The sequence below is a fragment of the Sprattus sprattus genome (genome assembly GCF_963457725.1).
Source record: "Sprattus sprattus genome assembly, chromosome: 9".
NCBI classification, from domain to species: Eukaryota; Metazoa; Chordata; class Actinopteri; order Clupeiformes; family Clupeidae; genus Sprattus; species Sprattus sprattus.
The window spans coordinates 25,042,110-25,058,856 of NC_137928.1; the positions used below are offsets into that span (position 1 = coordinate 25,042,110).

General features: G+C 45.1%; 1 protein-coding gene across 1 annotated transcript in view; it reads left to right on the forward strand.

The window, feature by feature from the left end:
• The window catches only part of rasa2 (RAS p21 protein activator 2), a 48,447-nt gene that overhangs the window by 14,663 nt on the left and 17,037 nt on the right, over positions 1 to 16,747 (forward strand). Inside the window, exons 5-17 of the mRNA XM_080844293.1 lie at positions 1,571 to 1,647; positions 4,279 to 4,362; positions 4,977 to 5,049; positions 6,015 to 6,091; positions 7,047 to 7,148; positions 9,573 to 9,726; positions 10,253 to 10,401; positions 11,050 to 11,164; positions 11,298 to 11,372; positions 11,699 to 11,822; positions 12,551 to 12,657; positions 13,671 to 13,757; positions 14,215 to 14,292. Coding sequence (XP_080700419.1) covers positions 1,571 to 1,647; positions 4,279 to 4,362; positions 4,977 to 5,049; positions 6,015 to 6,091; positions 7,047 to 7,148; positions 9,573 to 9,726; positions 10,253 to 10,401; positions 11,050 to 11,164; positions 11,298 to 11,372; positions 11,699 to 11,822; positions 12,551 to 12,657; positions 13,671 to 13,757; positions 14,215 to 14,292 — 1,302 coding nt within the window. The remainder of the gene's footprint in view (positions 1 to 1,570; positions 1,648 to 4,278; positions 4,363 to 4,976; positions 5,050 to 6,014; positions 6,092 to 7,046; positions 7,149 to 9,572; positions 9,727 to 10,252; positions 10,402 to 11,049; positions 11,165 to 11,297; positions 11,373 to 11,698; positions 11,823 to 12,550; positions 12,658 to 13,670; positions 13,758 to 14,214; positions 14,293 to 16,747) is intronic.

Consider the following 16,747-nt stretch of genomic DNA (forward strand, 5'->3'; position numbering starts at 1 on the left):
GTGTCATAGTGTGATGTTTTTGATTGTTAGGCTGGATTAAAACATGCATCGGCTCTTTTATTGCATTGCTGCTTTTTTTTACTGGATTGCCACTTGACTAGCTTATTGCCATGTTAACCCTGGCTGGCCTGGTGGGCGTTTGTTTAGCCTTGATAAGAAGTTTCTAGAACACAGGCACAACTCGGTGGATGTTCTGTGAAGCCCAGGCTGACCACAAGGCACCGTGGGACGAGGCAAGCTTCCCCGCTGAACGGCTGTCCTCTGCCACATCCAGCCACAGCGATGAATCACTGACATCCTTGGTGTTGCTTGATTAGTATAAACAGTGTTTCTTAGCTAATGTGCTCAGTGTGTAGAGAAGCTTACTCTGGTCTATGCTGTAAAATAGTATCATGACTGGCCACTGACTATGCCAGTTTTTCCTTTTTTGTAGGTATGTGTGTGTGTGTGTCTGTGTGTGTGTGTGTGTGTCTGTGTGTGTGTGTGTGTGTGAGAGAGAAAGAAAGAAAGAAAGAAAGAAAGTGAGAGAGAAAGAGTGTGAATGTGACTGTGACAAAAGTGTTATGTGCTGAATGAGCAGGCGTGCTGTGTATGTTGCCTAGCACGGTGTGGATCATTAACCCGTCTCTGGCTAAAGCTTATCTAGCAGCAGTACCTGAACTGCTCTGTGCGTGTGTGGGCGTTTTTGTTTAGCTCTTTCTTTCTCTCTCTCTCTCTCACTAACATTCTCACACACACACACACACACACACACACACACACACACATACACACACTTCCGATGTCAAGGCAGCCCTCTCACCACATCCGATGTGATAAAGCCTTTGAGCGTTTGCAGGAGTGACAAACACGTCCTCCTTGCGGTGGTGGTAACTGACAGGTGGGGCTCTCCTGCTGGCCTCCTCTGCTCTCCTCTGCTCTCCTCTGCTCCTCCACACTGGGTGGCCCGCACTGCCCTCTCTGCTCTGCTCTGCTCCTCCACACTGGGTGGCCCGCACTGCCCTCTCTGCTCTCCTCTGCTCCTCCACACTGGGTGGCCCGCACTGCCCTCTCTGCTCTGCTCTGCTCCTCCACACTGGGTGGCCCGCACTGCCCTCTCTGCTCTGCTCTGCTTTAAGCTGTTGTGGTCTGTTTGCCTGACTTTGATGTTCAATATTTTTTGCGTGTCACTCGCAGGAAATGGCTCCTTGAATCTTAAACTGAATGTGTTTAGGCGCTGCTCTTTGTATTGTGCCCCAATATTCTTACATGGATGTTGACACACAAATACACACACACACACATACACAGACACATACACCCAAACACATGCACTTACTGCATGTAAACCCAAGAAGGTATAAAGGTTCCCCAAGATACTGTGGGAAACATGAAGAATCGTAGATCACCATAGGTGTATGGTGTGTGTGTTGATATGTAGCATTCATGGCATTAATATCCCTATCTATTCTCTCTCTCTCTCTCTCTCCTGTCGTTCATTCTCATTCCTCTCTCTCCTGTCTTTCATTCTCATTCGTCTTTCTCTCTCTCTCTCTCTTTCTTTCTTTCTTTCTTTCTCTCTCTCTCGTAGGGGAAGGTGCATTTCGAGATGAAGCTGAATGAGCTTATCACAGAGAACGGTTCACTCAATCAGCAGCTGGCAGTTCAGTAAGTGACGTGTGTGTGTGTGTGTGTGTGTGTGTGTGTGTGTGTGTGTGTGTGTGTGTGTGTGTGTGTGTGTGTGTGTGTGTGTGTGTGTGTGTGTGACGGAGCCTCTCTATGATTCACCCTCTACACCTGCTGAGCCTGACGCAAACCTCCACAGTGCCAAACACAGCAACTACACCCTCAGACCACTGAAAGGTGCAGAACGCCATTCTGATCCAATACACTTCTTGTCAAATTCAGGAAATTGCTCGTCACGATCCTCTAGCTGCTAGTTCCGTTTGTACGCAAAAAAAAAGAAACCTCCCTTTACTCAGTCCTGGCTCTGTAAAGGGGTTAAAGAAATTGTGCCATACACTATTCCAGCCAATCAACGTCTCGCTTTAGGAGCATGAAGGGCAGGGGTCTAATTTGATTGGCTGTTGAATATCTACAACCTTTCACATTCAGGTCAATTTAAGGAATGGTGATATGGTTTTAGCAGTGTGTTCTGCAGCAGTTTTGGTTCAGAGTTTCATGCTTGGATAAAAGTGAACAGTGCTCCATTGTTTGTGAGTCTTTGGACGTCCGTGATGTCCCAGGAATGGGAGACGGTGTTCAGCTGTCTAACAGTGTGCTGCAGTTCATGACGCCACCTCACTGATTGGAACTCGGTTACATTTTGGCAGAGGGTCGGCTTTCCTTTAAAAAACTGCTATTATCCCAAAGTAGCAGGATTTTTTTGACGGTGTTGTCTAGACTTGAACTTGAACAGAAATATTGTCTTGACACACACACACACACACACACACACACACACACACACAAACACAAACACAAACACAAAAGGGCCTTGAGTGTGGCTCCATCCTCAGAGAGACTGTTCTCCTCTTAAGACTTTCAAAACAGCTCCTGCTCTGGTTATGCATCAAGTGCAGTGTATTTGTGCGTGTGTGTGTGCTTGTGTGTTTTTATGAATGTGCTAGGGTTGAGTAGGGAACACTTGATCATTGCATTCCAGAGGTGTCAACGTGAGTTTGTTCATGAGGTGTTTCTTACGCGTGTTTTTTTCTGTTTGTGTGTGTGCTGACGGTTCTTGTGCCTGCTCATTCAGTGAGCAGCCCGAGAAAGATGAGGAAGTGATGGCATCTTGACAGGAAGCTGGCACTCCACTTCCTGTGACCACTGTGGTTTCAGTGCTGCCGTCACGACGACGCAAACGCAACCCCTGCCCCCCCCCCCCCCCCCCCCCCATCATTATTATCTGTTTGTTTCTCGATTTCCTTCTCTCTCTCTCTCTCTGTCTCTTTCTCTCTCACTCTTTCCCCCCCCTCCCCGTCTCTTCCACCCTCAGTCTCACACTCTCAGTATCACTTTCTCTGTCTCTCTCACCCTCTCTCCTGCCTCCCTCTACCTCGGTCTCCATCTCTCTAGCCCCCCCCTCTCTATCCCTCTCTCTCTCTCTCTGAAGACGTGTGTGTGTTTTCACACCTCCCCACTCAGACGTCTGTTTTGCGTTTTTACCTCGGTGGCTTAGGGAGAAGATGTGTCGTCATGACAGCCTGGCGCCACTCTCTCTGTCACACACACGCGCGCACACACGCACACAAGTGCACACACACGCTCTTCCTGCTGCGTACCAGAGCTGCATGTTTCTTCCCTTTCTCTCTCGCACCCTGATTTCTCACTTGTCTTGTTTTTACTCATTCGTATTCATGATTCTAAAGCATAAGCTCACTTAGAAAGAGGAAGACATTGAGGCAGAGACCCACTCTTAAAATAATGTAAAAGTTCTACTACTACTGCTATTAATAAAAAGAATAGTAGGAATATTAATAATAATGTTAACATTAATAGTCATGGCATCAGACAACTGTTTGGTTGTGGACATGTTGAAAGCACTTAATTCTATCCACACTTGGCCGTGTCATGTGCACAGCTCTTCTCCTGGCTTACTTGGCGGGAACGTCAGTGCAGAGCTTTAGCACCGCCCTGTCAGTAAGCCAACGCTTGAGGCCAGCACAGGGGACGGGTGGGTGGGTTACCTCAAGCTGGGTGAGTAGGCCTGACCACCTGACTCCAGAGGTCAGGCTCCCAGGGTGGAGCGAGGCTCTCCGGTTAACTGGACTAGCGCTGGCTTAGCACGGCTCCTGGGGATCAGGTGGTGACGTTCGCCACGGGCTTTTTTATTTCAGTTAGGAAGGTACTGGTCACTCCACCGCCTGAGTAAATACTCTGCAGGTGTAAATGTCCATTTGAATAGCAAACCAAAAATATCTCTGTTAAATTTACTGGGAATAAATGTTTTACCACTGCGTGTAATTCATGTAATTCTTTAATTGATAAATGTGACTTTGCACTGAGGTGCATTTGAAAGAGAAAACCCATTTCCTTATGAGTTCTCTCACATTGTTAGCCGAATTTGGTTTTTGTTGATTATTGTTCCTCTGACACTATGGACAGGCGGGCCTGCAGGCTGTGCTCCAGGCATGAACCTCCATGTAGAAACGCCTCCATAAAAGGGAACTTCCTGTGATGATGTCATAAAGAGCACAACCCTGATAGGCTTTCAGAACAAAGAATGAGAGGAACTGCTGTGGTTAATCCTTTGACTTCATTAAACCATTGATTGTTTTTTCTTTCTCTCCTGTGCAGGAGTATCACGTGTCAGGGCCTGCCCCTCATCAGTGGGCAGAACTGCGACTCATATGCCACCGTCACCCTCGTCGGCCCCGGCAGGTAACACCTTCCAACCTAGACATGGCACCTACCATCCCATAATAATAATAACCCACTCAGCCGGGCCTCCTGCAGAGGCCATCTGCTGCCCCAGACTTAGGTGCTCCCGCAGTCCCATGGTGCACCTGGCTTCACTCGCAGCTCACACCGCAGGGTAACACTATTAACGCCGGCCTGCACAAGTCAGTTGAAAGATCATAGAAAAGTCAAAGATTGAAAAAGGAGCGTGCATTAGGTCAGATAAAAAAAACCTAGAAACAAAGTTGAGCGCATTGAACACAAAACATTCTAACATAATGGTTTTAACCTTAGAATCCTGTTGGCTGGCAGCAGCTCCTGGAAAATATTCCATGTTCCTCTCCACCTTTTGTGCCAAGGTGTTAATTAATGAACATTTCAGTATTTTGTAGAAGTCTTGAAAATTTTTTAACATTTTTAAACTTAAAAATGTATGTAGAATGTCTTCGATCTAAAAAAATTAAGTTTATTCTATATGGACAGAAATTGTGTTCCTAAACTGAAAGGGGTCTTCTACGGGAAAGCAGAATAGAGTGGCAAGAAAATTAAGAAAGTGTGCTGATCGCCCATGGCAACTGAACTCCTCTTTTACTCAGGTCTGACCAGAAGAAAACTAAAGTGAAGAAGAAAACAAGTGACCCCCAGTTTGAGGAGACATTTTACTTTGAGGTATACCCAAACCGTCAGTGTTATGTTCTCTCTCTTTCTCTCTCTCTCTTGTTCATCCTCTCGCTCTCTTACTCTCACTCAATTTATTTCCTTCTCTCACTGTTCTCACGTTCTCTCACTTTCTCTCCCTCTCACGCGCAAGCATGCACACACACACACACACGCACACGCACACACGCCCACTCACTCAAAGTTCCCACACCTTTTCCATCCTAATCTAACTCTCAGTCTTTATCAGCCCTTGGCTCATGCTGCTCAGCGCTGAGGGTAAATCAGTGACCACAGAGCAGACCTGGAGGTTGTGTGTAGACCTGACCTCAGACCTGTTGGACTGCACTGGGTCAGAGGTCCACTATGCTTTAAGGTAGTGGTCATACCTGATGACAGCCTGAATGTATGTTATTAAATTAACTCCATTTTGGGTTTGTCATGATGGAGCTCTCCCAGGGGTAGCATCAGTAGACCTGTTGCAGTATTGTAACAGTAGTTACTATCTTGTATTCCAATTTCTTTTTTTTATTGCTGACACTCTCAATCCAAAATTGTGGTCAGTAGTAGCAATGCAAATGCTTCAGGCATATCTGTCAAAAAAGAGGTCAACTCGGGTCAAAGAAGTCGACTCGGGTCAAAGTCTTTTTTTGGTGTAGAGAAGCCCTAGACACCTGTCGCTCTCAGCTCAGTTTTTGCAGAGATTTCATCAAGTGAATTAGGGTGTGGTTATACAAAGTAAGAAAAGATAGGAAGTCATGAAGGATTTTGCTCATGTTGTAAATTCAATAGCCAGTAAAAACACTGCTGTTCTTTTATTACAGATTTTGTTATTTTAAACCTTTGCCTAAAAAACTTAAACAAATGATTGTGTAACCAGTTTTCCACATCAAGCATGTGGTTCATGTGTGAACCGTCCACTGCTTCAACGCTGTGTGGGCACAAACTCTTCATTTGTCCTTTTTGGGTCTCTGTAGGTCACTCGCTCCAGCAACTACAAGAAGTCCACTCAGTTCCCGGTGGAAGAGGAGGACATTGAGAAGTTGGCAATCAAGTAAGCTAACTGTTTTGTGACAAAGCCTGTCCTTCCCTTCTCTGAGCTTTGTCTTTTTTCCCCCCATCTTCTCTTTTTTTTTCTTTCTTAAATTCACAGTATAAAGTGAATGTGTAGTAAACATACAGTATAGAGAAAACATTAATTACTGAATTGCTGCAAAGACCTCTTTTTTTCTTTTTCTTTTTTTTTTGCCTTAAAACGGACAGCTTTGATTGGCTAATGTTACACCAGGCCCGCCTTCTTTAGTAAGTGACCCAGTGCTGGCTTAAGGATGACCAGCGTTTTGGTTGTCATAGCGCTGATAAACTAATGCCCACACTCTCAACTGTTCCACGTAGCTAGCACTCGTGTTGGTCCAGCAGGTAAGGCCAGGTGTGTTCACACGTAGTGAGAAACCATAACCAACAAACCCCAGTCCGACAGCGAAGCGTTTGATTGCATGTGGTGCCGTGTGTGGAGCTTTGGACTGTGTTTATTGGTCTTGTGAGTGGACTGCATGCGTTTGGAGAGGGATGCCCATGCGTGTGGTCTGTGTGCTGGGCTGCACAGGAAGCTGGGTCTGACCCAGGAGGTGTTACTGTGTGTGTTTGCTGTGACGTGACAGATGTGTCTTTCTTTCCTCTCCTCTCACAGTGCACTGTTATGATGATTTTGAGGAAACTTAGATTTTTTTTCTGCTGATAATTTGTGTCTGTATACACGTCTGCATGGGACTGATTGTGTGTGTGTGTGTGTGTGTGTGTGTGTGTGTGTGTGTGTGTGTGAGTTTTTGTGTGTGTATCTGTCTTTTGCCACCCCTCCCGTCACATTATATTAATTTAATACGTTTTTTTTTATCTTGGTCTTGTTCTTCTCTCTCTCTCTCTCTCTTCCTCCCTCTCTCTCGCTCTCTCTCTCTCTCTCTCTATCTCTCTCCCCCGCCCGCTCTCTCTCCCGCCCGCTCTCTTTGCAGGGTGGAATGCTGGAACAATGGGAATCTGGTACAGGACGTGTTTCTGGGGGAGACAAGAGTGTCACTGAAGATCCTAAAAGATGACCACTGCCATAAAGCATGGTAAGAGCACACACTCCAACTCCAAATTATTACATTTCTAGTACACACACACACACACACACACACACACACACACACACTCACACTCACACTCACACTCACACTCACACTCACACTCCAACACTCAAGCTCATGCTATCTCACATAAGCCTCAAACAAATCCAGACCGAATGCACATGTATTTACAATAGCATACACACATAGACACGCAGGCATGCCAAAGACTGAGAGCACACAGAGACGTTTACACAGTTAGAATCTACTGCCTTAAATGCGCTCACAGGAGCAGGTACATACAAAGCCCGGTGAGCTGACATAAGTCCTCATGTTAATATTTGTTTTGTACCTACAAGCACACACACATTCATATACACTCATAGACACACACATTTACTACAGTGGCAAAACAAATTTGCACAGCATTTTGCAAGAAGTGTTTGTTTAGCTGGATTGGCATTAGAATAGAGCATACAGGGAGCTTGTATCTGTTCCTGCCTGCAAACACACTCACACCTACACACACATACACATACACACACACACACACACACACACACACACACACACACACACACACACACACACACACACACACACACACACACACGATCATGCACAATCATGCACAGACAGACCACACAATCACACATATGCGCACACACACATAATCACACACACTATCACACAGACGCACGCACACAGACCCACACGATCACACAGATGCACACACACAGTCACACACACTGGCACACAGACACCTACATCCACAGGAATGCTCAGCCCAGCCAGGTGAAACATGTCGTCGAGAGCAGATGGGAAGACGGATAGCATCCAGGCGCAGAGGTGCTGCCCTTATCCAGCCAATCAGAGGCCAGAGTGGCCCAAGGCTGACGTCAGAGGCCCCACTCACGTCACATCACTGGCCTGTCACGCTCACTCAGGGCTCCGCCTGTTTGGCACCCATGCACCCATGCCGCCTGGCACAGACACCCTGGCACAGACTGGTGCCCGCTCTGCAAGGTGCCTTTCTGAGTGTGTGTGGCTGCCTCCTGCCTGATGCATTGGAAACAGCACCACGGTCGAACAGTTATATGATGAGATTAAGCTCTGGTCTTGGGCACAAGTCGTGTGTGTGTGTTTGTGTGTATGTGTGTATGTGTGTATGTGTGTATGTGTGTATGTGTGTGTTTTGTCCATGCTTGTGTGTGTGTGTGTGTGTGTGTGTGTGTGTTTGTGTTTTGTCCATGCGTGTGTGTGTGTGTGTGTGTGTGGCGTGCAATTAAAGTTGTTCGCTGCAGTTATGCTACTTCCGCAGCCTGCATCTCCTATGTCCTTAGATCACTTTGAACACAACGTCCTGCCACCAATGTTGTGTAAACATTGTGTGTGTGTGTGTGTGTGTCTGTGAGTGTGTGTGTGTGTGTGTGTGTGTGTGTGTCTGTGTGTGTGTGTGTGTGTTGTGTGTGTGTGTCTGTGTCTGTTTGGAGATAAGGGAACCTGCAGATACTAATCTGCATGTTTTGAATGAGGGCGAGGAGACTGAAGCGTGGGCGAGAGTTTGCATGAGACCAACACACACATACACACTCTCTCACACACACAGTGGAAATCATATGCACACATCCTCGCACACACAATCCGTCTCTCTAAGTAACACCTATACACACACACACACACACACACACTCATTCATACACACACACACACACACACACACACACACACACACACACACACATTCAATCCATGCCTTATATCTTTTGCATGTGACTTATTGATGAATAAACGTTTTCAGAAGCTTTATGCATTAAACATACAAACACAAACACCTACACACACACACATACTCCCAAAAGCCTGATCTTCATGTTGATGTTGTAACCTGTACTGTTCTAGGTTAACATGCCTTCCATCTGTGCTTGACTATATTCCCTATATTGTGTAAGCTGGCCTTAACCTGCCCACAGTATAATACAGTGTCTGGTCTCTGTCCTTGGTTAGATCAGCATGTGATAAAGCCTGGTGCGGGCACCTTGTGTAGACTCCCTAGGCTGGTACCTTGTGTAGACTTCCTAGACTGGTAACTCTGGGTGACTGTGGGCTTCTAGCTTCTTCAGGAAACCACATTTTAAGCACATACATATCTCGCATGAGACCCCGTGGACCTTGTTTGGCGTCTCCGTGAGCTTGTCCTTCACTCCTGATTTCAATCCAGTTCAATATTTTTTGTCTGTGCGTTTGTTTTTGTGTGTGTGTGTGTGTTTGTGTGTGTGCTCGCTGTGTGTTTACGCCTGCATAGCTGAACCTGTCGCTCAGAGTCGCGTGTGGAGCGGTGTTCCGACCCGCCCTCTAAGAGCGGCCTCTTTCCCAGAGCCTGACTTCCAGGAACTTTTTCACATGTGCCCTGCTCTGCCCCTCTCCCAGGTACCTGCTCCTGCCCAAGGGGAACGGAAACAAGGCCAAGGTGGACGACCTGGGCTCCCTGCGGCTCAATGTCACCTACACAGAGGACACGGTGCTGCCCTCTGCCTGCTACGCCCAAATGCGCGCCCTGCTTCTTAAATCACCCGAAGTAAAGGTACAACAACGCCGCCCTGCTGGTCAGAAGATGGCACTAGCACTGTTTTTTCTCTCTCTGTCTCTCTCTCTCACTTTATTCCTTGTATTATAATTCACACTACCTCTCCTCTCCTCTTCTGTTTTTGTTTTTGTTTTTCTCTGCCTCTTCTCCATTTTCTTTGGCCTTTTGTAAAAGCCATAGTCATATTATGCTACGTCCCTCCAGCTTCCATGCATGGGCTCCGGTGCTGTGCTGTGTGTGAGCACACCTCCACTCCCATGACAAATAGGACAATATGTAGAAGTAGATCCTGCCAGCGAGGAGATACTTACATGTATGATGAGGATAATAAGTCACGTAATGACCAAAGACTCTTTCTCTCTCTTTCTCTTTCTCTCTCTGTCTCTTTCTATCTTTCTCTTTCTCTCTCTGTCTATCTCTCTCTCTCTCTCTCTCTCGCTCTCTCTGTCTCTTTCTATCTTTCTCTCTTTCTCTTTCTTTCTCTGTCTCTTTCTATCTTTCTCTCTCTCTCTCTCTCTCTCAGCCCATCTCTGCGTCTTCGGCTCATATCCTGGGTGATGTTTGTCGTGATCAGAACGAGGCCATGCTGCCAGTGGTCCGCCTGCTGCTGCATCACAACCGCTTGCTGCCCTTTGTGTCGGCCATCGCAGAGCAGGAGCTGGAACACACACAGTGAGTGGACACACGCACGCACGCACACACACACACACACACACACACACACACACACACACACACACACACACACACACACACACCCTCACTGAAGCACTCCATGTTCTGACGGAGCTCTGACTGCAATACCTATGAGCCTGGTTCTGTGGTGTTGCAGTGCAGGGTGCAGGTTTGGAACCCCATAGAACCAGGTTCAAGGTTTGAGGGGTTACTGCACTCTCCCTTTGTCACATGTCCCGCACAGTATCAGTCTCTCTCAGCTGCAGAGATGAACGCACACACACACACACACACACACACAAACACACACACACACCCTGCCCCACAAATGCCACATCCTGTAGGAAACGAAAAGCAAGCAAAGCACACACCCCACACCCCTTTACAAAACAAGAAATCTGCTCTTTAAAATCTGTTACAAAAGTCAAGTCTCAACTGGGAAAAAAGTCTTAAAGCTGTTTTGTAAATTTGTATGTTTGAATACACTTGTTTTATGTATCTGCACATGATCTAATGATTTTAATGCATGCAGGTTTAAATGATCCTGGGACCTCTGTTATTAATAGTCACTCTTTCTTTCTAACCCTCCCCTTTCTTTCTCTTTCTATCGCTCTTCTTCCCTCTCTTTTCATCCCTCTCTCCCAGGGAAGCCAACACCATTTTTCGGGGGAATACTCTAGCCACGCGCTGCATCGATGACATGATGAAGATTGTAGGGCGGAGCTACCTAATGGTCACTCTGAAGCAAGTGCTGGACGAGGTACACCTCCCGTCCCGAGGGGCTACGGCCTCTACAGAACCATATGAACAGAACCCATACAGATCGGGCATAATGATCTCTCTGTTCTTCTCTTTCTCTATCTCTGCATCTCCGTCCCTCTGTCTGTGTTTAGATTTGTGACTCCAATAAGTCATGCGAGATTGATCCCATCAAGTTAAAAGAGGGGGACAACGTGGAATCCAATAAGGTAAACTTACTCCCGCAGCCTACTCAAGCGCCTTGAGGCAATTTGATTATTTTGGCGCTATGTAAATATAATTGAATTGAATTGAATTGAATTGAGTGCTACCAGTGATAGAGTAGCAGTGGGACATTCAATGAAAGCTTAACTCCTCTAGACCTTTACACTCTTATGCTTCTGTGAGTAACTAAAGCCCTCAGATGGCCGGGATTATGACCCATTATGTCTGCGTGTGCGTGTGCGTGTGCGTGTGCGTGTGCGTGTGCGTACGTGTGCATGTGCATGTGCATGTGCATGTGCGTGTGCGTGTGCGTGTGTGTGTGTGTGCGCAGGAGAATCTCCAGGGATATGTACAGAAGGTGTTCTCCTCCATCACCCAGTCAAGTGCCAGCTGCCCCCCTTTAATGTGTGACGTCTTCAGGTCCCTCCGGCAGATGGCATCCAAACGCTTCCCTGGTGAGTAGATGGAGCCTGAGCACACACACACACACACACACACACACACACACACCTTATGGGATTTGTGAAATTGTCCACACACACAAACACACACGCATATAATGGTATTTGTGAAATTGTCCACCCACACACACACACACCTAATGGTATTTGTGAAATTGTCCGCACACATACACACACACACACACACACACACACACACATCAACCCACATAGATGTAGCACAGACAAATAACAGCCACAAATTCTGGCGGACACTAAGATATTAATATTCATATACTGGCTGTGCTTATACTCATCCATAATAACATATGCCTTAGCATCCACATAAACATGGACAGTGTGTAGTAGGTGCTGTTTTTCCACTAGATGGAGCCAGTCTTATAGTAGACAACTAGATTAGTCTCAACGTCTCTTTTGCCTTGGGACATATTTGTGCATATAAGAGCTATGTATTCAACTGCCTCTCTCTCTTTCCCTCTCTCTGTGTGCGTCTCTCTCTCTCTTCCCCACTCTCTCTCCCTCTCTCTCTCTCCCTCTCTCTCTCTCTCTCTCTCTCTCTCTCTCTCCCCCACTCTCTCTCCCTCTCTCTTTCCTTCTCTCTCTCCCTCTCTCTCTCTCCCTCTCTCTCTCTCTTTCCTTCTCTCTCTCTCTCTCTCCCTCTCCCTCTCTCTCTCTTTCTTTCTCTCTGTCGGTCTCTCTGTCCTTCTTTCCTCCTCTGGCAGCGGACCCTCATGTTCAGTACTCGGCGGTCAGTAGCTTTGTGTTCCTGCGGTTCTTCGCCGTGGCCGTTCTCACTCCACACACGTTTCAGCTGCGTCCTCATCACCCAGTGAGTTCCTCTCTCCGCTACTCTCATCACCACTCGTTTCTCTCCTCTCAGCCGGCACTGAGCTTTCAAATGAGAGCTCTAGTAGAACCCACTTGTGTCTGAGTGTGTGTGTGTGTGTGTGACATTTAGTGCAGACGCTGCATACTATTACTGCTATGCTATACCAAGATACATGACAAACACACAAACACACACACACAAACACACATCTGCCAACATTTCGGTTTTCAAATTAAGGGATGAATTCTCAATAAACTGCATGTAAACACACTGTTGCTGTTTGCACAGAAGTACGCTATTTTACGTGACATTAAGATTGTGTGTGTGTGTGTGTGTGTGTGTGTGTGTGTGTGTGTGTGTGTGATAACTTATGCAGTTGCCATATGTCCTTGGCTTACCTAACAAACAGATCTCTAGTATTTATCTGAACATTTTTCACTGGTCTCTGGTCTCTGGTTCTGATAGTGGGTTTGGACACAAGAAAAGGTATAATTTAACGATACCCTGATAGTTCACTTTATAGGTAAAGAAAGCAGGCTAGGGCATTACATAGTATGATATATGATCATTCATAATCTTGGTTTTGAAATGTTTTACAGATAATGTCATTTCAATCATTGCTTTTGAATGCTGCATGCCAGCACTTTATTAGCACCTTCTGTCTATGTGCCTCCAGAACTCGAAATGCTGTCAGTTTCACAGACACAAAGAAACTTTCCCACGCAACAGACACTCAATAATAATTTATACATGCAGACACTTTGATGCAAAATTCTCAGTGGCTGGATTCCTGCCCTGACATTTTGATAGAGGTTAAGTTAGCTGCTAATTCATTTAGCATTCAACTGGCCCACCTGCCTGCACGTGGATCAGCTGCACACACGCCCCTTGAATCAGGTTGTGTGTGTTAGGGTGCAGGTACCTGTGATAATTTTTGTGTATGTGTCTGTGTGTGTGTTCTTGACTGTATGTGTGTGTGATTAATCCTCTCACTTGGTCTCCCCTCCCCTCAGGATCCTGAGATCTCACGCACGCTGACCCTCATCTCCAAGACCATCCAGACACTGGGCAGCTGGGGCAGCCTCTCCAAAAACAAGCTGGTGAGTTGAACATGCATACACACACACACACACACACACACATAAAAATGCACAATCCCAGACGGACGGATGGAGGGACAGTTGAATGGATATAGACACACATACATGTTTACTTGCATGCACATTCAGATACACATGCATACAGAAGCATATGCATACACTTGCACACCTTGGCTCACATATACACATACACAACTGCAGCAAATACTCCAAAAAAGAACACACACACCCACACAGGCATGGAAACAGGCATAAATAACTCAACTCACTGTTTAGTGCTGGCAGTCTGAGTAACCATCCATCATGACAGACATATCTCATGTTGCAAAGAAACAGGGTGTTCCGGGAGATTTGGGAGATGGATTAGTCAATGTGTTGGCCTGGACCCACCTCTAAACACTCTGACTGTTCTGATTTTTGGCTCTCTGAGTGTTGTCTTTGTTGTGTCTCTCTGCAGTCCAGCTTCAAGGAGACCTACATGTACGACTTCTTCAAATCATTCCAAGAGGATAAATGTATAGAGAAGGTCAAAAAGGTAAAACATTTGTTTTTGGTCTGTTTTTTTTTCTTCATTTTTTTAATTCATTTTAAATTATTATTATTATTACTTTTCATAGGATCTTACTCCATGGTAGGCAGACACAAATGCACAAACTCCCAGTGAAAAGCTGAGCTGGGAGTTGTAGGCAGATGGTGAATTACAAGATAATTGCATGTGATCCAATTAATGGTGTTTTAGTAATCAATGAATGTGATCAGTCAGCTACAGTGCCCTCCACAAATATTGGCACCCCTAGTGAATATGAGCTAAACAGGCTATACAAACATACAGCCGCGGAAAAAATTAAGAGACCACTTCAAAATTATCAGTTTCTCTGGTTTTACTATTTATTGGTATGTGTTAAAGTAAAATGTACATTTTTGTTTTATTCTATAACCTACTGGCAACATTCCTACTAAATTTCAAATAAAAATATTGTCATTTAGATAATTTATTTGCAGAAAAATGACAATTGGTCAAAATAGCAAAAATGATGCAGTGTCTTCAGATCTCGAATAATGCAAAGAAAACAAGCTCATATTCATTTTTAAACTACACAATACTAATGCTTACACTTAGGAAGAGTTCAGAAATCAATATTTGGTGGAATAACCTTGATTTAAAATCACAACTTTCATGTGTCTTGGCATGCTCTCCACCAGTCTTTCACATTGCCGTTGGGTGACTTTATGCTACTCCTGGCGCAAGAATTCAAGCAGCTCGGCTTCTTTTCATGGCTTGTGACCATCCATCTTCCTCTTGATCACATTTCAGAGGTTTTTTATGGGATTCAGGTCTTGAAATTGGGCTGGCCATGACAGGGTCCTGATCTGGTGGTACTCCATCCACACCTTTACTGGCCTGGCTGTGTGGCATGGAGCATTGCCCTTCTGGAAAAAACATTTCTCAGAGTTGGGGAACATTGTCAGAGCTAAAGGAAGCAAGTTTTTCTTCCGGGACAACGTTGTACTTTGCCTGGCTGAGGTTTGTAAAAGACCATAAGGATTGAAAAAAGCGGACTGGAGGGTCTTCTAGTTCGTCTTCTCTGATGAGTCCAATTTTCAGCTTTGCCCAACACATGGTCGTCTGATGGTTAGACGGAGACCTGGAGAGGCCTACAAGCCAGAGAGTCTTGCACCTACTGTGAAATCGGACTCATCAGAGAAGACGAACTTAGAAGAACCTCCAGTCCGCTTTTTCAATCCTTATGGTCTTTTACAAACCTCAGCCAGGCAAAGTACAACGTTGTCCCGGAAGAAAAACTTGCTTCCTTTTGCTCTGACAATGTTCCCCAACTCTGAGAAGTGTTTTTTCCAGCAGGGCAATGCTCCATGCCACACAGCCAGGCCAGTAAAGGTGTGGATGGAGTACCACCAGATCAGGACCCTGTCATGGCCAGCCCAATTTCGAGACCTGAATCCCATAAAAAAACTCTGAAATGTGATCAAGAGGAAGATGGATGGTCACAAGCCATGAAAAGAAGCCGAGCTGCTTGAATTTTTGCGCCAGGAGTAGCATAAAGTCACCCAACGGCAATGTGAAAGACTGGTGGAGAGCATGCCAAGACACATGAAAGTTGTGATTTTAAATCCAGGTTATTCCACCAAATATTGATTTCTGAACTCTTCCTAAGTGTAAGCATTAGTATTGTGTAGTTTAAAAATGAATATGAGCTTGTTTTCTTTGCATTATTCGAGATCTGAAGACACTGCATCATTTTTGCTATTTTGACCAATTGTCATTTTTCTGCAAATAAATTATCTAAATGACAATATTTTTATTTGAAATTTGGTAGGAATGTTGCCAGTAGGTTATAGAATAAAACTAAAATGTACATTTTACTTTAACACATACCAATAAATAGTAAAACCAGAGAAACTGATAATTTTGAAGTGGTCTCTTAATTTTTTCCGCGGCTGTATGTCTTTGCTCTTAATCCTCTTGGTTTTTCACTCAAAATATTCACAAAAATCTTACCTAAAATTTTACCTAAAATTATTGAAAAAAAAAAAAAAAAACTCTTGACATTAAATAAATGTTTTTCCCCAAAACATGTGTGCCACACTTATTGGCACCCCTAAAAAAATCTTTAATTAAAATCTAACTAAAGTATATTTCCAGTCATATTTTACATTTTAAGTTCACCTTTTTGATAAGGAACTCTTATGAGGTCAACCATGACTTCCAGTTCCACTGGCGTACAAATATGAGGTGACACAGACCAAATTCCATTAGTCATTCATCACTATGGGAAAGACCTAAAAAACACAGTGACGATGTGCGACGAAAAGTTGTTGAGCTGCACAAATCAAGAAATGGACACAAGAAAATCTCTTTACAGTTGAAAATACCCATTTCCACTATCATGGAAATAATTGAGAAGTTTAAAGCGACAGGAGATGTTAAGAATCAGCCTGGAAGAGGACATGTCTGTACATTGACCCTACGC